Source organism: Manis javanica, chromosome 8, assembly GCF_040802235.1.
Source record: "Manis javanica isolate MJ-LG chromosome 8, MJ_LKY, whole genome shotgun sequence".
Classification (NCBI taxonomy): domain Eukaryota; kingdom Metazoa; phylum Chordata; class Mammalia; order Pholidota; family Manidae; genus Manis; species Manis javanica.
In genome coordinates, this window is record NC_133163.1 from 10,076,562 (window position 1) to 10,103,417 (window position 26,856).

A 26,856-nucleotide genomic window follows, 5' to 3' on the forward strand; every position below is an offset into this window, starting at 1 on the left:
ACAACATGTGGTGCCTTCACTGGGGGCCAAGGTAGCCTTCCTCCATACTGTGGTTATGAGCTGGCATGATTCCAAGGTGGAGTTGAAGGTGAGATGAGTTTGCATTCCCTAGACATGTGTAAGGGCACATTTTCATGCCCTCTGACCCTGAGATTGGAAGGACAGGTGAAGTGCCTGGGCACCAAGGTCAAAGGTTTTCACTCCAGGAAGGAGGCAGAGCGCACCCTAAGTGAGGTGGTGCTCAGTCTTCTTTCCTACCACCATAGGACTTTTGTTGTCAACTTGGCTGGGCCTTAGTGCCCCCATATGTGGTCAGACATTACTCTGGATGTTTCTGTGAGGGTGCTTTTGGAGGAGATTAATGTTGAAACTGGTGGACTTTGGGTAAAGCAGATTATCCTCCATAATGTGGGTGGGCCTCATCCAATCAGCTGAAGGTTGTAATAGAACAAAGACTGCCTGCCTTCCCCCAAGAGATTGGTGCTCAGAGTGGATGTTAAGGGAGCAGTGTTCCCAGCAAGAGGGAATTCTATCAGCAGATGGCCTTAGGACCTGCACTGCAATGTCTGCTCTACCTGGGCCTCCAGCTTGATGGCCCACTATGCAGATTTTGATTTGCCTTCCTCCATAATCCCGTGAACCAATTCCTTAAAACCTTACACGACTACCCGCCCTGCCTTGTTCTGCTTGCTCTGAGCCAGGTACTTCACAGACACTGCCATGTACAATTCCACTGAGTTCACAGCTCTAGGGGGTGGGCTGCATTATGTGGGCCTGGAATAGAATCCAAAATACATGACTTCTAGAGTTGTTTCTTCTTCCCCTAGTATGGGATAAATTATTATAAAGAGCCAAGTAATTCATGTGCAAGCCGAGAGTAAACTGGGTTCTTCTTAGGTGAGAAAGGAACGCTATGATTTACGTCACCTCTCTTGCTTAGTCATATCACAAATGTGGTTTTATGAAACACCCTGGAAGATCTCAGCATTGTCATAGACCAGAGAGAGGGTCTTGAATGTTGGTCGGGGTAGCAGACCCCATCAGTGCTGGGCCCAAAAGCCCACGGCCCCCACCTTTAAATCCTGAGTGAGCACCTACAGCTCTCCACCAGGGGCTTTCTTGTGCCTCACACACCAGACAGGCCGGAGGCACCTCCAGCCCCACCCCACTGGCAAATCAGATTGAGGTCCTGGGTGCTTTTATGTTTCAAAAGTACCTCCTGCCTGGAACCACCATGCCAACCTGGATGAGCTTTTATTTTGTATTATACATATGATTAAATAACTATATTTTAACATTTTATTCGTTTTTTAAAAATATGATGCATGCTCTTTGTGAGAAATTAGTACATTAGACAATCTACAAAGAACATTAAAGTCATCTCAGTTCCATCACCAGAAGATTCACCCATAAAAATTTATTCTAGAATTTGAGTGCTATGTGGATAAACAAGAGTCAGTGATCCCACTTTATGGGAATTTCAATATAGCAGAGCAGAAGATTTTGCTCCTTTTTTCTGAATTTCCTCCCAGTCTTTTTTTTTTCCTGTACATGAACTGTATTTATTTAAAGTATCTGCAAAATATTGAAACAGTGTGATGGCAAAGGCTTCTTTTGGGGAGCTGAATCCACCCCCTCAGTGCAGCCCCACCACGTAGTATTTAACCTCATGGAGTCTTGGTTTCACATCTGTAAGGTGGGTATATTTTTGCCTCTCTTACATTCCTTTTTTTTCCCAGTATTATTGAGAAATAATTGACATACATCCCTGTATAGGTTTATGGCATACAGCACGCTGGTGTGCTTCAGTATATCGTGAAATGCTTCCCACCATAGGCTTAACTAACACCGTGCATTCTCACCGTGAGGTGTCCCACAAAGAATATGCCTGGGATGCACAAAATACAGACAATGGATCATTAGTAATCACGTCTCGACCCCCTACCTTCATGGGCAATATCAGGCTGTCCTCAAACCAAGCCGAATCCAGAATCACACTCCACTGGCCTGGAGGACAATCAGGCAGGACAGACACTTTGAAACAAAGGTCCCTTCCTGTTTGCTGAGCATTGTCTTCATACCAGTTCCAGGAACTGACCTGGCAAATATTGACTAGGCTGCTGTGATCTTGCAGCACCATTTTCCTGTGGGCAGGAGGTGATGCAGAGCTGAAGACCCAGGGACCTTGCTGTGAGTACCACGCTTATGAATAAGATATGGCAGGATGGCCGCTGCCTCTCTCTCGCTTCCAGTCTTGCCCTCCCTCTGGCTTCGGCAGCAGGGAGGGGAGAACTGAGCCCCCTAATGAGAAAATGCAATCAGGTACCACTTCCAAGGCTTGAAGTAGGAACTGTAGGTTTAAACGACCTTTTATGGAAAACTTGTCCTTCAAAAATTTTGAGAGAGGATCTCCCTCTATTCCTGGCAGTTAGGAAACAGAACAATGTAACTCAAAACAAAGTGGCAACATTGTTGCAGCTAATTTACTAGAAACTCTGTTGTATGGAAAGGGCTGTACTTCAGGCTCTGGTCTATCATGCTCCCCCCACTTAACAGGTGTTTGTGTTGACCCTGAGTCTCAGTTTCCCCATATGTACAACAGGGATAATAATACCTATTTGTTAAGGTTCTCATAAGGATTCAATTAAACAACATGAAGTACTTATTTCTCACCAAGAGCACTGCTGGCACCCAGCAGGGCTATTCTTCATTTCATGCAACAGTGCTGACATTTCAACCACTTTCTTTCTCCCACTAAACTCCAGTAGCACCCCCTCTCCAGTCTTTGAGATGATCTCAATACCATCCCCCCTCTCAGCACCCCACCCCCTGCATTTGAGAACACTGTGGCTGGGAACCAGCTGTGCAGTGTATCTAATACCCCACCCCAGTACAAACAATAAATGGGAACGTTGTAATTAATCGGAGTTTTTAATTTTCCTCTGGGATCTTTCTGGAAAAAGAATAGAGACATAAATTGGGTGTTGTTAAACCCCGCCCTCCATAGAAAGGGGTGAAAATTAACATTGCATACTTTGTACGTGCCAGGTGCTTTATACATTGTACTTTTTGTAATCTTTAAGCCACCCCATCCCCCAGGAGGCAGGCATCATTTGCATTTTGCAAATGGGGATATTGGGGTTCAGAGCAGTTCCTTTGCTCAGATCACACAGTGAGATAGAAACTTGATTCCAACCCAGGCCCCCTGACTTACAATTCCATCCCCTTTGGGAACTACCTTCTTCTGCATGTCCGGGAACCTTTAAGGTGCAGTAGGATAGAAAATGGTGGTGAGCTCAATGGGATGAAAAGAATAAACAAAAATCATTTTATTACAGCTGTATTTCTTATTTCCCCGGGGGCAGGCCAATTTTTAAGGCGCTCTGCTTCCCAGTGTGGATGGCAACTTTCATTAAGTGAGCCCACTCGGAGCTGTGGAGGGAGGGAGGATGGTCTTGGGAAATCACCCTCAGCACTTTGACCGGCACGCTTGTGTCAACACACCCGATCATGAGGCTACATTTGTCCCTCCTGACAAGTGGCCTTTGGGGTTTGGGTATGTAGGGTGCCAGGTGCTAAAAACCATCTACAGAAATACATCTCTACCACATTACCGTGGCCTTTGTAACAATCCGGAGGCCATTGGTTCAGGCAAAAGGTAGTAAAGTTGCTGATTACAACTTCAGTGCTATCCGAGGCCGGGAGGGAGAATCTGCTCCCGGCCTCTCCTCTGGCTTCTGGGGGCTGCCGGCCCTGTGGGATTCCTCAGATGAGGGAGCATCTGCCATCATCCTCACATGGCGCTCTCCCTGACTGGGTGTCTATGATTGTACTTCCTCTTTTTAGAAGGACACCAGTCATATTATGTTAGGGCCCATCTAATGACCTCACCTTCACTTAACTGATGACAACCTCAACGACCCTATTTTCAAACAACATTACATTCAGAGATACTGATATTAGGGCTTCAACACATAAACTTAGGGGGCAGGGGTGTACACAATTCACCCTGTAACAGATACCTTTCCTAAACTTCTGCACCCGTTAAGATACAGCTGCTGCATGTGACGAGTGGTATTGGAGAGAACGAGCCTCATGGAGACACAGCCAGTCTCTCCCCAAAGGGTTCATCCATCTTGGGGCTCTGCCACCCCTCCTGGGCTGCCCTCACCCACAAGGTCTGCAAGGCTGATGATCACACCACACCCCACCTAATGGCAGTCCAAAGGAGTAAGGGCACCCCTCTTTGTGTGAGGACCTGACCCAGGAGTTGCACACATCTTCCAGTCCCCTCCCCTCCAGTTGGTGAGACGGCAGGTAATGGCCGCACCTGAGTGCAGGGAGGTCCAGCATCGCTCATGGTCAGTGTCCTGAACATCTGCTCTACTTAATGGACTGTTACCCCAATCCTTGAGCATTAATATATGATTGAAAGAATTACTGGAAATAAGAAAGAAAAAAGAAAAAGTAAAAAGGGAAGGAAAGGAAGGGGGGAGGAAAAGAGAGAGAAGGAAGGATGCGGGGAGAGAGGCAGGGAGAGTAGACCATGGAACTCTTTTTTATAGCCTGGAGTCCATAACTGATGTGTGTATAAGACTTTGGGGAGAAACAAAGTCTTATACATGGGTCAATATGTAATACAGACTTAGGGCTGCTGTTCTGACTGCAGCCTTGGGGGAAAATGCATCGCTTCATGCTTACCCACCACCTCTTCCTCTGCTGTGTCCCTCATGACACCTCTGTGGGGTACGGATGGGCTTTGAGGTTTATTGTGAAAGCAATGGGGAACCACGAAGTTACTTATGAAGAAGAATGACATGTTCAACATCTTGTTTTCAGAAGATGGGGCCAGCCTGGCTGTGGCTGCTGGGAGCAGGGATCCTGGCCTCTCTCCACTGTCAGCGCCTTCCTGCCCATGCAGAGAAGAGTCTGGGGGTGCCTCAAGCCCCCAGTGAGCAGCTCCCAGAGCCAGCCCCCACCTACCACAAAGTCACACACACCATTACCAAATTTGCTTTGCGGTTGTATAAGCGTCTGGCAGCGGAAACCCCAGGAAACATCTTCTTCTCCCCAGTGAGCATCGCTACCACCCTGGCCCTGCTCTCTCTTGGGGCCCAAGCTGATGCCCCGACTCAGATCCTGGAAGCCCTTGGCTTCAACCTCACGGAGACCCCAGAAGCTGCCATCCACCAGGGTTTCCAGAGCCTCATCCACACCCTTGACCTGCCCAGCCCCAAACTGGAACTGAAAGTAGGCAACTCCTTGTTCTTGGACAAGCAACTAAAGCCTCAGCAGCACTTTTTGGACGACATCAGGGAAGTGTATAGAGCTTTTGCTTTTTCTGCCAACTTCACAGATTCTGCTACCACCGGGAGGCAGATTAATGATTACGTGAGAAAGCAAACATACGGGCTGGTCATGGACTGCCTCCAGGGCTTCACCCGGGACACACTCATGGTTCTCTTGAATTACATCTTCTTCAAAGGTGAGGGCTGACTTGGACAGCATTACCGCCGCCACCGCCACCTCTAGCCCTGCCCTGAAGAGCCACCTACCTTCATGTCTTCTGGCTGCTTCTGGTTGTTGCTTCAGCATATTTAAATAATGCTCTTAAACAACTACTTCTAGGTTTACCAATATTTGGTTTCTCTTGACATTTCTTCTATTTTTATTCTGATTTCTTTGTTTTACACTCCATCTCATTTTTCTATTAATAATTCATTTTTAGGGAAGCATCTTATGTATTATTATCTATTTCAAACATAGAGAATTATACAAAGGATGATATAAAAACCACCATACACTTCCCCCTCAAAATGAACAAATATTAACATTTTACCATTTGCTTTAGATTTTTAAAAATATAATACTGCAGATACATTTCAATTCCTTTTAATCCTTCCCTGGTCCCATTTCTCACCTTCCATCCCTCCCCAGAGGCAACCACTCTCCTAGGGTTGGTGTGTATCCTTCTCATCCTTGAGTCCACACCATCAGTCCATTAAATATGTATCCAAATCATATGCAATACAGTTTATGTGTTTTAAAAATTTATATAAATGATATCACATCATACATATTATTTTTCACTTATGTTTTATTATTGTCATCACATCTTAATTTATATAGATAGCTTATTTTGACTATTGCATTGGACATTTGATACTTTTAGGGCCCATTTCTTTTTATTTCAGTTGTTTCCTGAATTAGTAGCATATATAACAATATATAAAATATTTAGCCTATGATAACAATATCTGCTACTAGGAAAATTAGCTCCTCAATTGTTTTAGACTCAACTCCATACTTTATCCAGATTTCCTTAGTTTTCACCTAATTTTTTTCTATTCCAGGATCTTATCCAGGATCCACATTATATTTGGTCACCATGTCATTAGGCTCCTTTTAGCTGTTACTGTTTCTCAGACTTTCTTAGCTTTTAATAACCTTGACGATTTTGAGGAGTACTGGCTAGGCATTTTGCAGAATGCCCCTCAATTGGGATTCACTTGATGGTTCCCCCATGATTAGAATGCAGTGATGGTTTGGAGGAGAAAGGTCATGGAGGTGAAGTGCCACTCATATCACATCATATCAAGGATACATGCTACAAAGTGATCTATCACTGTTGATGTTGACCTTGATCAGCTAGCTGAGATGATGCTTGTCAGATTTCTCTACTGGAAAGTTACTCTTTGTCCCCACTCCTATACTGTGCTCTTTAGAATGAGGTCACTATGTACATCCCACACTTCTGGAGTGTGGAGTTATGGTCCATCTCCTTGACAGAGGAGGATCTACATAAATTATTCAGAATTATTCAGCATGGGAGATTTTTTCACCTCCCACATTTATTCATTCAACCATTTATATACATAATCATGCATTCATGGATATTCATTTTATACTTTGGATTCTAATCCAATGCTACTTAATTTTGTTTCTCAAAAGTTTTCCAGCATTGACCACTGGGAGCTTTCAGTCCATTCCCATGTTCCTTGATATGCCCCCATCATTGCTGATTTTTGTTTGTTTGTTTGTTTGTTTGTTTTAAGGGAAAACTTCCTTACTTTCTGGTACAACAGGATGCACCAGGCTCATCTTTTATGTTTCCTGCCCCCAGGAAAACATCTCTTTACCTCTCTGTGCTGCCACTGGTGATTTCTTCAGTTCTAGCTTCTGTTTTACTAAATCTCTCTTAGGCCGTGTCTAAATCTATTGTTTAACTCACCTGCTGAGCTTCTCATTTCACTGACTATATTTCCACTTAAAGAATTTCTATTTTTCTTAGATGTACTTTTTATTTTGTCATAATGGCCTGTTCCTATGAATTTTATTCCTTACCTTTTTTTAACACACTTTTTAAAAATGCCTTTCAGGTGATCCCATTATCTGGAGATCTTAAGCTGTGACTTCTTGGTTTTGTTGTGCCTACTGATTCTCTCTCAAGAGAGGACTGGAATTTTCAGCTTTGAGCTCATTTTAAGTAGAAATTAACTTTCTGTGAGAGTTTCTTGTGGCCAGTTGCGGAAGTGTCTTCAGGGGACAATTTCACATATGCTCTGGTCTAGTTCTATTTGTCTCACCAGTTCTATATTAATTTCCAGGTTGAGGGGTTGCTGTCATGAATGATTAATGAGTGCATAGCTCTCTTCTAGGTTGGAGAGTTCCTACACTGAGTGTGTTATGAGAGCAAAGAACACAGAGTAGGTGACTCCTTCCCTCCTGGCCTGGAAATGTGGTGAGCTGTCTTATCTCATCTCTGTGCTGCTGGGCCCGGAGTTTCTCAGTTCAGGTTCCTATGGGGAAAGGATTGCCTTTCATAGCTTCTTGCCACTTGCAGACAGATCACTTCCAAGTGTGGGCCTGCATTTCATTTACTTCTCCTGAGAAGACATTAAACACCACCCCCTAACTGCTTATCTCATTTTGATAACCCATGAGCCAGATGATTTCAGCTCCAAATCAGAAATATGCATTCCTGGTTTGTATCTGGAGGCTTTGCTTCTTGTTTTTGAACTCAGCTATGTATTTATTTATTTTTCCATTATCCTATCTTTATTTTCTAAGTGTTTAAGCAGAAAAAGTAGGTTTTTCCTCTCTAATTCAGTCTGTGACGCTGACCAGAAGTCTCAAGGGCCTAAGTCTTAATCATCTTTGATTCTCTGGAGTCTGATATAGGTCAAGCATGTCTTAAATGTTTGCTGAATGAATAATTTCAAGTTAAACTTAGGTCTCATGTTTGAGGCCTTTAGGGATGCTATTCATTTATTCATTCAGAAACATACATCAAGTAATAACTATATCACAGGGACTTTGCTAGCCTCTCAGGAAAACCTGTAAGTAAGATAGAGTTTGCCCATCCTATGTATCTTATAGTTCTACATGTGCTGTAAATAAGTAAAAAGGTAAATACAGCTCAATGGGAAAGTGATGTTTTACTTGAGTAGGTATGGAACTCTTGAAAGATACACCTTTCCAGACTTGGGGAGTAAGGGAAGGCTTCCTGGAAGAGAAGGGATTTAAGCTGAGATATGAAAAATGAGCTGAATTTACCCAGGCAAAGAAATTGTGGGAGAAATGACGAGAAGAGAGTTCAGGTTGAAAAAACAGCAAGTGTAAGGTCCAAGGAAAGGAAACAGTTTGAGTTAGATTAGAGCATGGAACAAAATGGGGAAATACATGGGGGTATGTGCCAAGAGATGCCATAGGACCCCAGAATTACCAAAAAGTTTAAAGTAGTGGAGTGACACAATCACATCTGTTTGAGAAAGACAAGGCTTGGTACAATTCAGAAAATGGTTTGGGATGGGAGTAAGGGTCAAGAGCAGAGATAAGTTTTGAGGTTTCCAAAGTGGTCCAAAGTAGGTAAGATGGTAGCCTCAAATAAAGTTGTGGCTTTGGAGAGAGAATCAGCAAGACTTGGCCATTGATTGGGTATGGGCATGAGGGACAGGATGAGCCACCTGACCCCAATTGTTGTCACCAAGATGAGTGGTTTCAGGAAGCCAAGTCAGGAGATGGTTGTGGGTGGAAATTATAAATAGGAAAAAAAAAAGATACTACACAAGGGGATCAGACAATGACTGACAGTCTGCAATTCTAACTATATTCTGCAATTCTAACCATATCTTAATGGACTTTTGCATTATATATATTACATTTATTAGCTGAATTCTTTCTCCTTTTCCAGTTTGAATGTTAGGGATTTGGGAGGTAGAGAGCGGCTCTCAAGCTTCTCTGTAGAAGACTGTTGCTGTCTAGAGATGGCTTGGCAGAGAGGGGTCAACTCAGTGTTTGTTACCATCCCGCTCTACCACATAATGATTCTGCAAATTGGGTCTTTATAAACTCACAGACGTTCCTCTTTTCATCTTTGACATGGAGATCACAATACTTTTTCATATCAGTTTTTATGAAGATATAAAGAGATAATACCTGGTACATGGAAGGGGCTTAGTAGGTGGAAATAGCTTTCAGCATCTTAAAGGCCAAGTGCTTCTGAACTGAAATGAAATCACAGGCCATTAAAGCTCAAATTCTGGAGACATGCTTTAGTGGCTGGGCCTGACCTCAAATTCTGTCCCCCTGATTCTGTATCCATGTCACTTCTCTGCCTCCTTATATTTAGATACCCAAGAGGAAGCCCCCAAACCAGGGTGGCTTAGTGCATGTCTGCCCAGAGTTGCTCTCATGGAGTGCATGTTCATAGTTTCATGGGTTTTGTGTCCTAAGCCAAGTGGAAGCAGCCTTTCAATCGCTACCAGACCCAGAAGCAAGAGAGCTTCTTTGTGGATGAGAGGACCTCCCTCCACGTCCCTATGATGCACCATAAGGAGATGCACAGGTTCCTCTATGACCAGGAGGTGGCCTGCACTGTACTCCAGATAGAATACAGCGGAAATGCCCTGGCCTTGCTGATCCTCCCTGACCCTGGGAAGATGGAGCATGTGGAAGCAGCTCTGCAGCCAGAGACCCTGAGAAAATGGGATCGATTGCTGTTTCTCAGGTGAGTTTCAGGGTGGAAGGACTCAAGCAGACTTTGTTCAAGAATCAGGACAGGTCTTAATCAACGCCAATTGCAAGAGTCCAAATTCTAAGTTTGGCTCAACGGACTTGCCTTTTAACTGTATGTTTTAGGCAATTCTATTACGTTTTAGGCATCAGGTTTCCTGAAATGTAAAATGAGACCATAATAATCTCCACATTGGGGAGCTTGGAGATTAACCAAGTTAATATGTATAGCGCTCTGAGCGTGTTGCCTGATTCCCGATAAGTGCTCACCAGGCATTAATCACTCTGGTCCCTTCCTCGGGGTCATTCAGGCTGACTTCCTTTCCCCTTGCTTCTCCTTTTCTCCAAATAATAATTTACGACCGAAAGGTCAGTTAAGTGTAGGCAAAAAATCAGATCAAGGACAATTACTCAAAATAATTATGACCCCCACAGAACAGTGCCTGTTCTTAAAAGTGCTTCCTTTTTTTAATTAAAACATTTCTTTAAGAAATTAAATACCAAGGAGAGAATTGTAAAAATCAAAGTGTCAGTTTCATGGGACCTCTATCTTACTTCCTTCCATCTTACTCCTCTCATTTTGTGGTTTTCTCGCAGTGTTTCTGCCTTTTCTGGCTTGCCTAGACCCCCTTCACCAGCTAATCCCTTCTTGGGGTGTTTCTTCCTTCATGGGTGGTCTGGGATGCAATCTGGCCTTGGGTTCTAATGATATCTTTCTGCATCACAAACCTCCCCAAAATGGAATACCTTGAAAAAAACTATTCTTTCTCTTGATTCTGTGGCCAGTTCTCCCCTGGGGCTCCCATCACTGGAGCCCCACGGTGGCTGGGGCTGGAGCACTGAAGTCTCCTCCTCTCAGTTTCTGGAGACTGGGCTGCCTGGCTGACATCCCTCTCTCAATGCAGCGTCTCCACAAGACTAGCTTGGGTTCCGCACAGCAGCTCAGTGTAGCAAATGTTTCTGTAGAGCAGCTCAGGGCCCCAAGGAGTGTTCCAAAAGACAGAAAAGAAAAGCTCCACTCTCTTAAGTGTTACTTCTGCCATATTCTTTAGGTTAGAGCAGACACAGAACCCACCCAGTTCCAGCAGTGGAGGTACAGACCATCTCTCTCAGTGGCCATCTCTGATCCATCACCACTTGGCAAACACCAGGCATCCTCATGCCTACAGGAGCCTTCTCTCAGCAACCCAACCACACTGAGGCATCAAGCATAGAAAGGGATGTTTTGTGTTTGGACAGAGATTCAAGTGCCAAATAAAAGAGATACAGGTCAAGGCCAAGAGCCAGAATTTAATGGATTACCCTTGTTGTCAGTCAATCTATACAGCTTTGGTACTTTCTGATTCCAGCCCTATATTCTCCAGCTCCCTTGGGGTGAGACTGCCCCTTTCCCCCATCATGGGAGTAAGTACCGTAGAATCTTCTAGACCAGTTGACTTTCCCTCAGAAAAGTCTGTTTTGACTTCTTACTTTGACTTTCAAAATGCAAAGCCAACTCAAGTTATTTTTCTAAATCTCAGATGTTCCCTGTTCTTGCGCTGGGGAGTTCCGATGTCAGAGCAGCATTTTAATGGGCTTTCAGACATGAAAGCTGACGATTGCCAGGCCTCCCTCCTTCAGCTGTGAGGATGGTTAGCTTCCTGAGGGAAACTATGCTTCCTGCAAACTATTCATTCTTCATTTACACTGAAGGCCTCCCGTGTGTCGGGCTCTCTACTAGGCACCCCTCTGCTAGACTCTGCTCAAAGCCCCTTCCAGGGCGTGGGCCTGCCCTCTCAGTGCTGCATGTGGAAAATTTGTTGTAAAAGCTAAGATGTCTTGTTCACTGTTCTCTACATCCTTTCTCTCCTTTTCACTGTTCAACCCCAATTTCCAACTGCCTCTCACTTCAGTTAGGCACGTGGACCCTCATATTACCCAGAAAGTAAACAGGCAATGATTCCCTAACCTGAGTTAGGATCTCTCATGTGAATTCATTAGAGGCAGAAGTTTCTAAGCTGGTTATTAACTAGCTGCTAATCTCACTCATCTGACACCAAATGCACTGGTGTTGTCTTTCCCTACGTATATGTACAGCAATAACAATATTATACTCAGAAGTAATAGTATATAACTCCATTTGGGTTCCCAGACCCAATTCCAGTGTGTGTAAATATGTGGGAGGGGGTCTTCCCACGCATACTAACACCAAGCAATTCTCAAACACCAACAGGGTGTCTGAGAACTCAGCTCAATTCTGGTGCTATCTGCCCGAAGCAGCACTGGATTCCCAGGTTAAGGACTCTGTCCTACAAGTCTGCCCTCCACCCACCAGTCGCAAGCCTCAGGCAGTTCCCTGTGCTTCTAACCTACTGGCTACAGATTGGAGATTCCCATGACCTCCACCTTAGGTTCAATCAATTTGCTAGAGCGGCTCACAGAACTCAGGAAAACACTTATGTTTACCAATTTAATGAAGGATACTGCAAAGGATACAAGTTAACAGCCAGATGAAGAGAGACACAGGGCAAGGTCCCACATAAAGGAGCTTCTGTCCTCGTGGAGCTTGGGGCCTGGCTGCGTGGCATGTGGTATCGTGGTTCTCCCAGCACAGAAGCTCTCTCCCACTGAGAAGCAGGATCCAGCTGCGCAGAGCAGAGGGCAATAAGCTCTTCTCAGGGGGGTTCGTGAGGGCTTCACTGCATAGGCCTAATTGACTAAGTTACTGGCCATTGGCTGATTCAGCTTCCCACCCCTGCCCTTGGGTGGGGGATCTAACAGTCTCTCACTAACATGACAAAACACTGGTTCACCTTTGAGACTCTGCAGTGTTTTCAGGAACTGTGGATGAAGATCAAATATACCTGGGAAATATATATTTGGTCATCTGAATGACCAAACAGGTATTTCTTATGACTCATTATATCTCACTAGCCAAGCTTGCAGGTGCCCTGGCGACTGTCAAACAATACTTAAGAAGAAGAATCCCGAGAAGAACAGGACAGATTTGCTCTGCAGCAAAAGACCTTGTGAACTTAACCCCAGGGGGGTGGTGATCCAATGGTAAAAGCATGCCAGCCACAGCAAGGAGAAGGCCCCACATGGTACAAACAGGATCTCTCACCAGCTCCTCCTAAGGGCCCCCAAAGCACAGTCAGGTGACAGATGGCAGTGGTTCATACAGAGGGGTGGCCAGAAGATGGGCCAAGGGTACCCATCAGCAGCTGAGCCAGCCGAGCGTGCTGAGGAATCAGGCATGGAGGTAGGAAAATGTCAACAATATTACCTCACATGGTTATTAGATGGAAGTCATCAGTTTAATCAGCCTTCTAAAAAACCCCAACCCCATGTCCAGCATCTAGAAAGTCCTCCGTTAATGTGTCCAAGACATATGGAGACATACGGCAGTCCCAGGAGTCTTCTCAGATCAAGACACAAGGTCTGTGGTCTGTGAAGAGGCCCCAAGAGGTCTGTAAGGTCTGAAGAGGAGGGGCTGTGTGTGGTGGCATGTTCTGGCATGGCAGGTACTGTCGCAGGAAGACTGGTCCCCCTCCCTCTGCTCAGGTTGCCAACACGACAGGAGCATCGTGAGTAACGGGACAGCCCCACTTTTCTGTCTGATTCCCTCTCCAGCCTGTTGGATTTGCATCTGCCAAGGGTCTCGGTTTCTGGAGCATATAACTTGGAAGAAATACTTCCCCACATGGGCCTCACCAACATCTTCAACCTAGAAGCCGACTTATCAGGAATCACTGGGCAACTCAACAAAACCATCTCCAGGGTAAGGTCGCAAATGTGGACGTGTGTGTGTTTCCGGGGGGAGTTCTTTTCTCCCTTGACATTAAGTGCATTTGAAAGACAAGTTCCCTTTCTTTTTCTTTTTCTGGTTCTTCAGTATCACGATCTTTAAGCCTTCTTTTCATGAGCTCCCTTTCCACGCCCGCCTCTATATTCTTCAGAGCAGGACAGAGTCCTGGATGGAATAGACACACATTCAGAGCCGTCCAGGAAGGCAAGTTTCCCCAGGTGTGGGAATAGTCTCATTTTTATTCCTGTACTTCCTCTTAGGGCAGGCTGTGAAATTCTGTCTTTGTTATAGCTGGACCGCGACGGGGCACTGACTGGAGGCACAGCCACCGGCCTTGCTGCAGCCACAAACAACCCCCAAATCACAGTGCCTTATTCTAACAAAGGTCTATTTCCTGTTCATGTTATCTGTCAGGGGTGTGCCAGCACCAGCTGGCTATAGATCTGCTTCACAGGTCTTCTTTCCAAGGTGTAGTGTGAAGGAGAAGCCCCTAATTTGTTCATGCCATGTTCACAGCAGTGGGGGAAAGGCCAGAGAAAATGTGCAATGGCTTTTAACATATCACATGTGGCCTATGTCAAGGTAGCTCACATGCCACTGCCTAAAACAAGCCCCACAGTCAAGGCCGCCATCCGGGCGGTGGGTCTGCGCTCTCCTCCTGCAGGGGGCGTTGCTAGTCACAGGGTGTGGGCAGGACTAACCCTCTAGTGGGAAGGGAGAGTTAATATTTGGGAAGAATAATGCAATTTTTCATAGGGTGGAAGACAGCAAATGCCCTTCCCTGTTCTTCCATCATCCTTTTTGTTTGAAGGTAGCATCATTAACTGCCATTGGAGTCCAGCTGGGAACTTTTTAGAGAAAATATAATGTCTTTCATTTGGGAAAGGCCCACAGGGATTTGGAATGTGAGACCAGGGCACTAGGGACATGCTCGTGTGTGTGTGGGGGGGGCATGTGGGGGCACGTGGGGACACGTGCAAACACATGCCCCCAGAAGAGAGGGTGAACAAGAAGGAAAAGAAATAACTTAGCCTTTTAAAGAACTCCTTTCACAGTGACCTTAAAGGCTAGATTGATCTCTGTACAGAGCTTTCTAGAAATGAAAGGGATGGTCAAGGCCAACATGTTTCAGTGCTTTTTTAAAGCCTCATTCAGAAGCCTTCTCCCTAAGAAGTTGTATGAAAATGAAGTTTAAAAAAAGAAATTCCTCTCCGAGGCCTGTAGGGGGCCTGGCACATCAGCTAACCTGGTTCCACTGAGATCATTTTGAGAGCCGTAGATTTAGGCTGAGCAAACCGTGTTAAGGGTGAGAAGGCCAAGACTGGGTAGGGCAGGGGGGGCCTGGAGCAGAGATGGCCTCGGGCCTGTGCCACCGGCCCCCCGGGCTTCAGGGATGCTCTCGAAAGCTCTGCTGGGTTTTTGGAGGCTGGCTTATGCTCGGCAGCCCTCCGCCCTGCTCAGGGCCATGCGTCTCCCACTGGAGAGCAGGTGGCACAGTTGGGGGGAACCTCAGGACAGGAGTGAGAGGGAGAGATGCAGAGAAGAGGGCAATGAAGTGAAATAAAGGCTGGGGTTCTTCTTAGAAGGCAAGCACATGGGGCCTGAGGGGGACCCTGCCTCCCTCTCCTTGGTAGGGCACAAGGGGGAATCTGTCCCCAAGGCACCTGGAGCTGATGCGGTCTCTGCACCCCCACCCCACACTCTCCTAGGTGTCACACAAGGCGGCGCTGGACATGAATGAGCGGGGGACCAAGGCCGGGGCTGCATCAGGCCTCCTGTCCCAACCGCGGCCTCTGAACGCAACCACGGCTCTCCAGGCCCATTTCAGCAGGCCTTTCCTGGTCCTCCTTTGGGACGTGACCACCCAGAGCCTACTCTTCCTGGGAAAAGTCGTCAACCCGGCTGCGGGGTGACTGTGGAGGGAGGCCGGCACTGTCCTGCCTCCCGCCAAGCCCCTGAACAAGCAGGAAGGCCAGTGCCAGCCTGACTGCAGGCTGCCGGGAGTGCCCACCAGCCAGTGTGCAGACACCCTAATAAAGTTGCCCCTGGGTTTTGTGAGTGCTGAGGGCAATGCTTGCGACGGAGTGTCAGCACACAGAGCAGCCTTCAGGCATCCGCCCCATGTTCTCCTCAAATTGGGTGTCAGATTAGAAAGCTGAAAGCAATAGTTTTATAGTTTCCGAAAACTAGTTAGGAAGTTGAAAATGGGAACAGCCTCATGGGTGGCTTCCCAGGAGCTGTCCATACCCCACCACCCCCCACTGCAGGTTTTCCCTGAGTGTCCCTGGGGTCGGATCCCAGGGGCAGGCACCCAGGACAGCAGGAGTAGGCAGGTCTCTCCCTTCACAGTGGCCGATCTCAGCTCTCCAGTGAGGCGAGGTCCTCCTGCGGTGTCACTGCCCAGGCGTCAGGGGCGGCATCACCTTGAGAGGTAGCAGCTCCAAACCATTCTCCATGGCAGGAAGGGGTGTGAGGCTGGACTACTGCAGCACAGGAGGTCAAATGCCAAGGGCAAGCCCGAGATCGAAGGAAGGGGGAGGGTCAATGTCACCAGGTGGCACAGTGGGCGTAGGGCACAGATTTGATCAGTGGGATGAACTTGGAGGCAGTACTGGAGTGCAGTTTCCTAGAGAAGCAGGAAGGTCCCCTCCAACAGGTGTGCCCACCCAGTCTTAAAGAGGAGCCTGTCTGAACCTAGTGGGGAGACACACACGGATGCCACTCAGCTGTGTGTGTGTACCCCATGTGTTACAATGCCCATCGCCACAATGAAGTCGATGCTAAAATCTGGCGGGAGGCTGTAGGTGGTGGTGCACGTCTAGGAAGGAGTCAGCCCAAAAGGCACCAGTAGTAGAGACCCACCCACCCCCTCCAAGAAGGTCAGACTTGAGTTGGACTTTGAAAACCAGGTAAGCCCTAAATAAAGGGAAAATGTGTCTGGGGAAAGTGGGGGAGAAATGCCATGGGCAAGGGGCCCTGGGGGAAGAGAGGAAAAGGTACGCTCCAATAAAGCCCGAGAAGCCCGGTTTTGGCTCAATAGAGTGTGTATGCAGGGTCACAGCAAAAGAAAATGCTGCAGAGGTGTTCGGAGGGAAAAGGTTGGAGGCTTCGGACGCCAGGGCGAGGGGTATGGACTTTGTCCTGCTAGACGGTGGGGAGCAGCTACAGGCTGGCGAGCACATGCGGACATGGTGGTGCCTGGGAAAATTGTCTGACAGCTGGGCACTATTAGACCAAGCTGGGTGAAGCCAGGGTAAAGGGCCTGCCAGAAAGACCCACCCCCACATGCCAGGCCTGGCTCACCCCACAATCTCCTCTATCAGACCACCAGCACACACCACTCCATTACCCCATGTCCCAGCAGGCCCCCTTTGGCCCTCTGCACCTCTTCCCACCTTGCCATGCCTGCCTATTGCTCCTGTGGACACCATTTCTCTTATGAGAGAGGAAAGAACCCTAGAAGACCCACCCCATGTCCTGGGCTACTTGCCACGCGTGCATACCTTTCTGTTGCTTTGAACTAAAAATTGAGTAATAGCTATATTCAAACGCTTGAAGATCTGCCAAAATCCTCTCCAACAGTGGAACTGGCTTCTGCAGAAATAAGTCACTCATTTTCCTGGGAACATGCAAGTCAGAGATGTTAAAGGTAGAGGTTCCTGAATCAGGCTTTTTACATTGGGTCAGGCATTCTGGAAGATTCTGAGAGTAGAGTGTGAACTTGACACATGAGTCCCATCCTTGTGGGACTCTCAGACTTGCAGTGAAGATGGACATTGAGCAAGTGCTCACATTAAAGCATGTGCATGGCCACTACATGTGCCACATGCAGGGCTGTTGGGACACACGCATTCACTGCTTAATACAGATTTGCCACACACCTGTGCCAGGCAGTGTTAGTTAAGGGCTGGGAATAGAGCAGTGAACAATAACCCCTGCCTACATGGGGCTTACATTCTAGTGGGGGAAAATGGTGAGCAAAACAAGAAAAAATAAGCACTATACAGAGAGGACGGCAAGAAGGGTTCTCTGTGGGCATGAATATACCCAGGGAAATGTCTGTGATGCATGTGTGACATATTTCTGATTTGATATAGATACATAGATAGATACAGATATAGATAAGATATAGATACGATGTAGATACACATAAAAATATTGATATGAAATAGAAATCTCCTATTGATTCTGTTTCTCTCATGAACCCACCACACTTGTCTGCGACCCCCAAGCTAACTCCACTGAGTGAGTACTAGGTAGTAAGAAATCTTATTATCTCTTTTCTGGATCTCTCAACATTGTGGAGGAGGGTTTTTACTTTCTTTGTTCCCTGATGTGTTAGAAACCAGGGCACCATTATGATCATAACAGGGCCCAGATCTGGAAACACCCATGTCCTGCTCCAGTTCACAGCCCTACCACTCCAAGCGTTTCCCCACAGTGATGTTTGAACAAGATGCAAAAGACAAATGGAAACCTAAAGTTTATTATATTGTTGGCTATGGCTTTGAACCAATGTCATCTACAAAACCCTCGTCAGGTGGGCTAAACCCACTGATTTATGCCTCAGACCTGATACACCTGTTTCCTCTCAAATCCAAACCCGAATCTGGAATCTTACCATTAAAATGGCTCAAGACAGAAAGCCGCTGGTGTAAGTGGAGGGATGGGGGTTGTGGAGTGAGAATGTTCCAGAGAGTAGACCACATTTGCCCCGTGTTTCCTACTGAGTGCATGATGGTGGAGTTCGTCCTGCTCTGGCTGCCCATGTAAGGAAGAAAGCCCTCCCCAAAGGTTAGGGGAAGGGATGACCGAAGCCTGTGTGAAGGGCTCTGGCCTGGACTGACTGCCCACTGTAGTTATGTGAGATGCCGGAGAGTGACACGGGAGCGGAGCCTGCTCCTGTGTGGAGAGAGCCTATCTCTTGATGGCCTAACCTATGGGGTTTGCACTTGTGGGCAAAGTTCCCAAATCCAAGTCCCAAATTCAGCTCATGGGCCACCAGTGTGAAATACCTATAAAACGCTCAGGCTACGAAATGTTTAAATAACATCAGGATGGCCTAGGCAAAGAAGTGCGTATAGAGTGAGATGCAGAATCTTACTTGGCACAAAATAGATGCAGATTAATGAGGCAACACTGAATCATATGGATCATGGTGATGCCTTAATTGGCTTCCTGTTTGAGGGGGAAATGTTTCTCAAAGTATCTGGGATCATTCAAATAATGGGTAACCCCTGCCTGCATTTTATCACTTACCACTTACGTGGAGGCAGGCAGTGAAAAGAAAAGGTACTGAGCCCACACCCATGGCCCCAGCATCAAAGGTTAGCCCTGCCCCCTGCTGGCTACAGAGGGCCACTGATGCATCCTAGAGGCAGGTTGTGCCCCCCCAGCCCCCCTTCTCTCTTGAGGCTGGGCTGTGGGAGGAGAGGATTGACAGATAAAATATAGGATGCCCAGTTAAGCTTGAATCTCAACAAATAGTCTTTCAGTATCAGTATATTCCATGCAATATTTGGAACATACTTACAATAAAAAAAATGTTCTTGCTGTCTATATAATATCCATACTAACAGGGCATCCTGTATTTTTACTTGTTAAAACCGGCAATCCCGGATATGGTTGATACTCAGTGGAAAAGAAAATTCCACCTGGCTGATGGCAGGCTGTCCTGAGCATCAGGATAGAAAGAGTGGTGAGTGTGGTTAAATGAGGATTCAAAAGAGAGAGCTGTGAGGTGGAGCCCGTTCAGGACCCGCCAGCTGCTGTGTGAGTAAATCCAGTCTAGCACGCTGAAGGATGAGAGATGCATGGCTCAGGTGCCCCCACCACTGTGGTTGGCATCCAGCCTCTTGAAAAACTGTGAGTGAGGCCATCCTAGACCAGTAGCCCTGCTGACCACCTGACCACAGATGTTGAGCAAACCTAGCCAAGATCAGCTGAGCCTGGCCCAGGCCAGAACTGCTCAGATGATCTGCAGCTTCCTGCGCGAACTTCTGGAGTGGCTTGTGATGTCGTCTAGGTAACTGACAGAAAGAGGAGGGTGTGTGTGGCGATGGACACATGTGAAATGGAGAAGCTGAAGATGCTGGTTAGAAGCAGGTGGAGTAGATGCACAGACCCAAGTGGCCCTGGGAGAGAGATGGATGAAGAGAGGTCCTTCTCATTCCCAGAACTGTCAGGGGACTTTGGTGGTGATCATGTGGGTCTAAGGAGCCAAAACAAACCCTCCCACTGTTACAAGTAGAGACATATTTATTGTAAGGATGTAGGGCCCATCGCAAGGAACCCACTGCAGTGTTTGCAGGAAAGTGGAAACTGGTGGGCCATCAAACAGAGTAACCGTCTGCCACCTTCTCTCCTGCTTGGGCTCTGTCTCAACACCAGACATCCTTCCGGTTGTTTTGCCTACACTTACTGACTTACCCTGTCTGCAGTAACCCACGTTACCATAGGAGTACCTACTGGACCAAAACTAGGTCCCTGCCTCCAAAACTCTGCTTAACAGAGAATTCAGATTAACGGATTGAATACAGTTGAGCAGAGGCCGTGTAAAATCCCTGGTTATAGAAATGCATATTTGGAAGGATTGCAGCGAATCAATTAAACTCAACTTAGAGAATGTGTTGAGTTCCTAATGTGCCTAAGGCACTGTTTACATTCATTCATTTGTTCAAAAGCTATTCATCGAGTAAGTGTGTGTGCCAGGCAGTGCTGAAGGCACTACGGCTGCAGGAGAAAACAAAATCGGACAAAACCACTGTTGTCCTGTTTCTGATAGTGATTGTGTGACATGCAAGTCCCTCAAGGGGCTCTATGAACACATTAGTATTTAAATAACTTTAGAGGGCATGGCATTAAATACTTCCCTCTTAGAGATTTTAAGTGTGTGATCATGTTGAAGGCACTGGAAAATCCTGCAGTATAGAAACTTGCTTTGCTTTTTTAATCTAGTATTTATCAAGGCCATTTGAGCGCAGAAATTTCTTTCTCGTAACGCTTCTTAACATCCCCTAGACTGAGTGCTCTGTGCAACCTGCTTTAGGGAACAGCACCCTGTGGTCTGAATTACATTCTCCAGTGTCCTTTTGTCATTCTTTTCTTTTTAAAGCAGCACCTGAGTCCTGGAGAGGTAGTCGTCCTGCCCAAGGTCAGCCAGTCCCTTGGGGGCAAACCTGGACTAAGAGCCCGGTGCCTTTCCAGCACAGACTATGAGACAACAGTAGAAACATTTATATGATGTATAGGAAATAAAACCAGAACAGCAGCCATCGCTGCTGCGCATTAAGGATGTAGGGCCATCGCAAGACAGTGGTGTGAGATATTAGGCGGTTGAGAGGCGGGTGAGAGAGTAAGTAAAACCAAAGTGGGAGAGAGCCTCTCCCCGGGAAGCAGATGTTCTGGGTTGTTCACTCAGCAGGGTCCGGGGGTGGGTGGGTCCACAATCTCTTACCCTCTGCACCCGGGAGACAGACGCTGGACCGCCGGCAGGGGGCGCTCTCAAGCCAGAGCAGGTTGAATGAATTGGCAGATGGACCTGGAGGTAGCATGGATGAAGGACTGAATCTCTGGAGCCACAGGTCAGGGAGGAAAGACAGGGCTAAAGTCACTGGCTCCCTGTCGCTGAGCAATGGAATGAACGCCCCCACCATGACCTTGGCCAACACCCCAGACCCTCCACTGGTGCTTGCAGTCCTCCGGGTGCTGGAGGAGACACCATCCTAGGCTGATGCCTCCACCAGCCAGCAGCCTCCCTGCTCTGGGTCTAACGCCCCTGGAGGCTGGGACCTGAGTCTCCAGGGCTAAGAGTGAGGAATGCGCCCTCTGGCCTAGTGAGTGAGAGAAAACCAGACGGAGCCCCTGCAGACGCCAGCAGCTTCACCGCTAGGAGGACACCTCCCACCATGCCCAAGGGGCTGAGTCTGGACCTGCTGGCACTGGCTCCATAGGCACCCCTGGGCTTCCTTACAAGCCAGGCTGACTGCATATACCTCTGACGGTCATAATGCCCTTGTCATTTCTCCTCCCAGGAAAGCGATCCTGCATCTAACTTCCTTCCAAAAAGATTTGAGACTGTTTACAGAATAATATAATATCAAAGAATCTAACTCAAGATAAAAAAAAATACAAGAAAAGCCATTTTTTAAAGTATGAAAAAATACAGAAATAGATGTTGCCAATCATTTATATTGTCCATACGTGTGCCCTAAATTCATTTATAAGCTCTTAGCTTTTGAAGCAAAAGGAAATACATGCCCTACCTTGCTTTTAGTGGCAAGAGAACATGGGTGTTTGCAGGCATAAATATCCTTTTACGTTTCTTCCTGGAATCCAGCTCCAGTTGTGCTTTATATTAGAACAATTCTTCCTGCTCTGACATTAAAAGATAGAGAAGTATTGTTCAAATGATTGATGCCTTCAATGGCTCTAAAAAGGTCAAGGATACGCCATGGATGACTGACTGAGCTGAACTAGATACGAAGATTCAAACAATTGGGCTTTGAATTTGAAGCTCAGGTTTCAGTTAAGTGGGACAAATAGGAAACGAATTTGGAGTCCAGATTTTTCGCTGCCTGCCAAGACACCTCCGATCCCTGAGAGAGCTCTTCCTGAGTACAAATGCGTCCGTGGTTTGATTAGTAAGACACGTGATGATGTCATCAATTGCGTGGACTACAAAGGAGACGGAACGGCTCTACCAGTGAGGGTTTTTCAATCTGCCCTAAAAAAGCTGCCTTCATTAATGTTTAGTTACATGAGTTGTACATGATTATTATAAGCACTTCTTAAAATCCATACAAGCAACATGAACAATAAAATTTAGTTACTCAAAAACCCCACCACCCAGAGTGAGTCCTATTAAATTTTCCATAGATATTTTTCTTATTAAATACATACATTGCTACAATAGACACAGTCACCAAAATGGGATCCTACTATACATACTGTGTTTTAAATTTCTTTTGGACAAAATAATGTTTTAATGACTGTATATTCCATATTTTAGGTGTGCCACAGATTTTAGTTTTAAAATTCTCTTGGAATGAACTTTTTAGTTGTTCCCAAATTTTAAAAACACCAAGATGCATATCCTTTGAATGTATCCGTGGAACTGAAATTTCTCACTCAAAGGATATGCAGATTATAGAACTGAAGACTATTCTTTCAGAACATCTTTTCAAGAAGTTGTATCAAATCAACTGGATTGCCAGAGTTGATTTGAGGTGTGATCTTTTGTAGATCAAATTCTTATATACACATGGATGTATTTCTTGATTCTCTCTTAGAGTAAGCTGTTTTGTACACTGGTCCCTTATGCATTAATACTGTAGTTTTATCTTACAGGAGAAGTACCCTATATTAGTCTTATATTTCAGAAGATTTTTACAGGATTTTTATATAAAGTAAGTCTTCTAGAGAGACTAGTGGTCACCAAAGGGGAGGGGTCAGGGAAGGTATGGAGTGAGAAGAGGGTAAGGGCACTACAATTTCCAGTCCCAGTACAGGTAGGTCATGGGGAAAGCAGTACAGCACGGAGAATACAACTAATGATTCTACAACATCTTACTATGTTGATAGACAGTGACCACAATAGAGGGGTAAGGACTTGATAATATAGGTGAATGATGAACCACCGTGTTGTGTATTTGAAACCATTGTAGATTGTATATCAATGATACTTTAACAAAAAATTATAATAAAATTAAATAAGTCTTCTCAGTGAATTTTAGAACTCTTTTGTCAGAAACCCAGAGAAGTTCTGCTAGGATGTTGATGGAATTACACTGCATAAATCAATTTGGAGAAAATGTACACCTTATAAAATAGTCTTCCCATCTAGGAACAAGATTAATCTCTTCTCTCATTCTCATCTTTTGTGGCCCTAACCAAGTTTTCCTTTTTCTTTTTCTTTTTTCCCTGAAGCTACTGCTCATTGCTTGTTAGTATCACTCATGGTTTATATTATACATTTTGCTGTTCTTATACATAAGATCTTTTCTTCCATTTGTTGGCTGCCTTTTTATACCATATATAGGAAAACTACAGACTCATATCTTAATCGACCACCTTAAGGAATATTTTGGACATGTTAATTGTGTCTAATAACTTTTCAGTTTCTGCTCTTGTCTTTTCCAGCATTCTAATGTGGGTCATCTGCATATAATGATTATTGTTTCCTCAAAATGATTTATTGAACTCAGGGCCAGAGAGGGGAGAGAGAATCTCAGAATTTGGATTTGCAAGCAAGATGGGAGTTATTGTTCTACAGTTATTGTCAGCAAAATGTAGCTTTAGGTGTTGAGTTCTCAAACTGGATTTTACTCTCCTGACCCAAAGCTTCCAATTCTCTGGCCATAGAAGCCATGATTCATCTGGCTCTGTAGACAGGTGTGACTTTGTGTAGAAACAGCTCCTGGTTACATATTCTCGTGTACAGCTCCTGGCTCACTAAATATGTTTCCACCCATGCGCTCCGTCTGCGTGAAGCTCGGCCTTCTCTCAGAGGTCTGGGGGTCTCTGGCAGAGCAGACAGACACAAAAGACCAGGAGGCGCTCACTGACTCCCTCTTGGATCTTGCTCTGCCCCCAAACAGTGGTGAGATTTCAGCCCACACGAAGTGTTTCGAAGGATAGGTGTTGGAAGCTGGCACTACTGATGTTGTAAATACTGTTCCCTCTTCTGCTGTTTCCTGTTGGTTCCCAGATTCTATGGCCAAGCCTTCATATTCATTTTGCTTTTCATTTTATGTTCCTTCTACTCTTAACAGGAAGTGCTCAAGAGAATCCTTTACAAAAAGAATTATTATTTCCTTTATCCTGGGGGGCACCCAGAAAAAGAAAAAACACCTATGGATTGTGCAAATTGTGTAGAGAACAAAAACACAAATAGCTTTTTCCTCAGTTCTAAGAATTTGGCAAGGAGTTAAAAATAATTCAGAAAGCCACTAAAATGTCTGGGAAGTACATTGCTTCAATTCTTTCATTTCTGCATTATAAATGGCAGTCCCAAACAGTGGTTCCATGTGTTCTCTCTAACTTCAGCTCCTTATCATTCTTTAGTTTGGTGTCCATAGAAGCCTTTATCACAGACCTAGTGCGCGCCTGGTCCTCTTTCCACCTCTTCGAAGCTGATCATCACACATTCTCTATAAGCTTCCAAGACAAGCTTCTACCTGCCCTTCCCAACTTCCTCCACAAACTTTTTATTCTAATCAAAACTTCTCACCAAACCTAAACATTAGCTCCAAAGAACAAGAGGCAACATGAAGTAGTAGCAGAGAAAAAAAACGTGTGTGTGTGTGTGTGTGTGTGTGTGTGTGTGTGTGTGTGTGTGTGCAAGCTTAAATCCCATCTCCACTCCTTACTATATGACTTTGGAAAGATACTTAAACTTTCAGAACCTGTTTCCTCATGTGTAAAATGGGAATGACAATGTCATTTTATTAATCATCTTAGTAACAAACTCCTTTGAATGCTAGGAGTCAGGCACTCTGCCATGACCTTTGTATGCTTTTTCTCATTTAGTTCCCATGATTATTTTTAACATGGCTGCAGTTGTCATCTCCCTTTTATGGTAAAAGAACAGAAACTCAGAGCAATTCGGTAGCTTACTCCTGTAATTCAGATTCCTGGAAAACCTCTAAGACTGAGATTTGCATGCAGAAGGCTGGTAGAATCACCAGTTAGTTGCTTGAAGCTACAAATTAATAGATAATCGGGCCACTGCTTCTTGGCATCTCTCCCTCCTTATGTCCACACTAGAATTGGTGACGTCATGTCACACCCAGGAGGAAAGGAGAAAGTTGTCCACTGACTTAAAACTCTTAGATGAAGTTAATTACTTACAATTTATAAAGAGCTTGATACTGTATACAAATTAAGAGATTTTTCTCTATTTGAATATTATTTTCTATTCCTAATTTCTAGCCCTTGCACTAAGTTTGTGTCAGAAAATTATATAAAAAGCAATGTGCTAGAATGCTATTTGGGCTTACAGAATTCTGAAAAGAGGCTCCGAAATGTTCCTGTATTTTTACCCCAAAATAGCTCGGTCCTGCAGAGCTAAGCCTGAAACTGGGTTGTTCTGAAAGCAGTTCCACTCCCACCCAGTCCTTTTTGCTTTCCCCTGACCTTTGGGGCGTTGGATGGCATGACTTGGTCTCTGGGCTGAACCTGGACGCTCTTCTTGGCTCCAACCACCCCATTCCCAGGACCTGGCCCAGAAGCCCAACATGCTGATATGATGTGGCTTCGCGAGCAAGCCCTCTCCAGCTCTGGATCCAGTCAGTGTCCTTCAGGCATGCAGGAGATACCAGCCACATGACTTGCTCTCAATAACCTTGATCCCCGAGTCAGCACCTTGACCTGCAGCGCACCTTCCATCTGCTCCATTTTGCTTCCAGCCAGAGAGACAACTGCGCCCGGGACTTTTCCCTAAAATCCATTTAGGCCTCAGCGCTCCCCTCAGTGAGGGAGTCATGCAGTTAAAGTGCCTGGCAGTGGTCAGTGCTGTATGAGTATGAGTGTTAATTGAGTACAAGTGAGTCCCTGCTGCACTTGAGTGGGGACATTGCCTGCAGGTTGCTGCATCTCCAAAAAAGTGAGCCAGAAATGTACCCCTGCCTTGGTGGAACATGTCCCAAAAGCACCTGGGTTCCCTTAACTGTGATCTATGACATTTGACTCCTGGCTTCTAAGCTTGGTTTGTGGCTGTTTTCAGTATGAAAACAAATATTAACTAGGACAAAACTTGAAATTGAATGGAAAACTGAGGAGGAAAATTTAGATGCTAAGAGGCACCAGAGGCGAACACAGGCAGATTCTCTCAAGTGCCCGGGAGGCGGGTCGTCTCTGAAAGACCACGAGAACCCCAGGGCTCTCTGAGGGCAGACAAAGGGCTGTGCTTGGACGTTTGCTCCTATCAGTCCTTCTGGAATAAAGACCTTCAAACATTTCAAGTCTTGCCATTGCATTCTTACAGGAAGAATACAACGTAGAGTGCGTGTTTGGAAAATCCCATTCCAGGAGAGCATGGCAAAGAGACAAGAGAC

General features: G+C 45.8%; 1 protein-coding gene across 2 annotated transcripts; it reads left to right on the forward strand.

The window, feature by feature from the left end:
• The first annotated feature begins 2,056 nt into the window (after positions 1-2,056).
• Positions 2,057-16,279, forward strand: LOC108398141 (serpin A11-like). 2 transcript variants are annotated; one of them, XM_017661982.3, is made up of 5 exons: positions 2,057-2,190; positions 4,840-5,485; positions 9,736-10,009; positions 13,627-13,774; positions 15,511-16,278. In XM_017661982.3, exons 2-5 carry the CDS (start codon positions 4,843-4,845, stop codon positions 15,712-15,714), a joined length of 1,269 nt encoding a protein of 422 aa, XP_017517471.3. In that variant the 5' UTR covers positions 2,057-2,190; positions 4,840-4,842; the 3' UTR covers positions 15,715-16,278. The 2 variants fall into 2 exon arrangements, with proteins under 2 accessions (XP_017517471.3, XP_017517537.3); XM_017662048.3 differs by having other exon boundaries at positions 2,120-2,190; positions 4,843-5,485; positions 15,511-16,279.
• The last annotated feature ends 10,577 nt before the right edge of the window (positions 16,280-26,856 follow it).

Excerpts from the sequence above, each read along its gene's own strand:
- LOC108398141 (XM_017661982.3), top strand. The coding sequence starts at position 4,843 with ATGGGGCCAGCCTGGCTGTGGCTGCTGGGAGCAGGGATCCTGGCCTCT. Across the intron at positions 10,010-13,626 it reads GATCGATTGCTGTTTCTCAG|CCTGTTGGATTTGCATCTGC; the intron begins GTGAGTTTCAGG and ends TTCCCTCTCCAG. Across the intron at positions 13,775-15,510 it reads TCAACAAAACCATCTCCAGG|GTGTCACACAAGGCGGCGCT; the intron begins GTAAGGTCGCAA and ends ACACTCTCCTAG.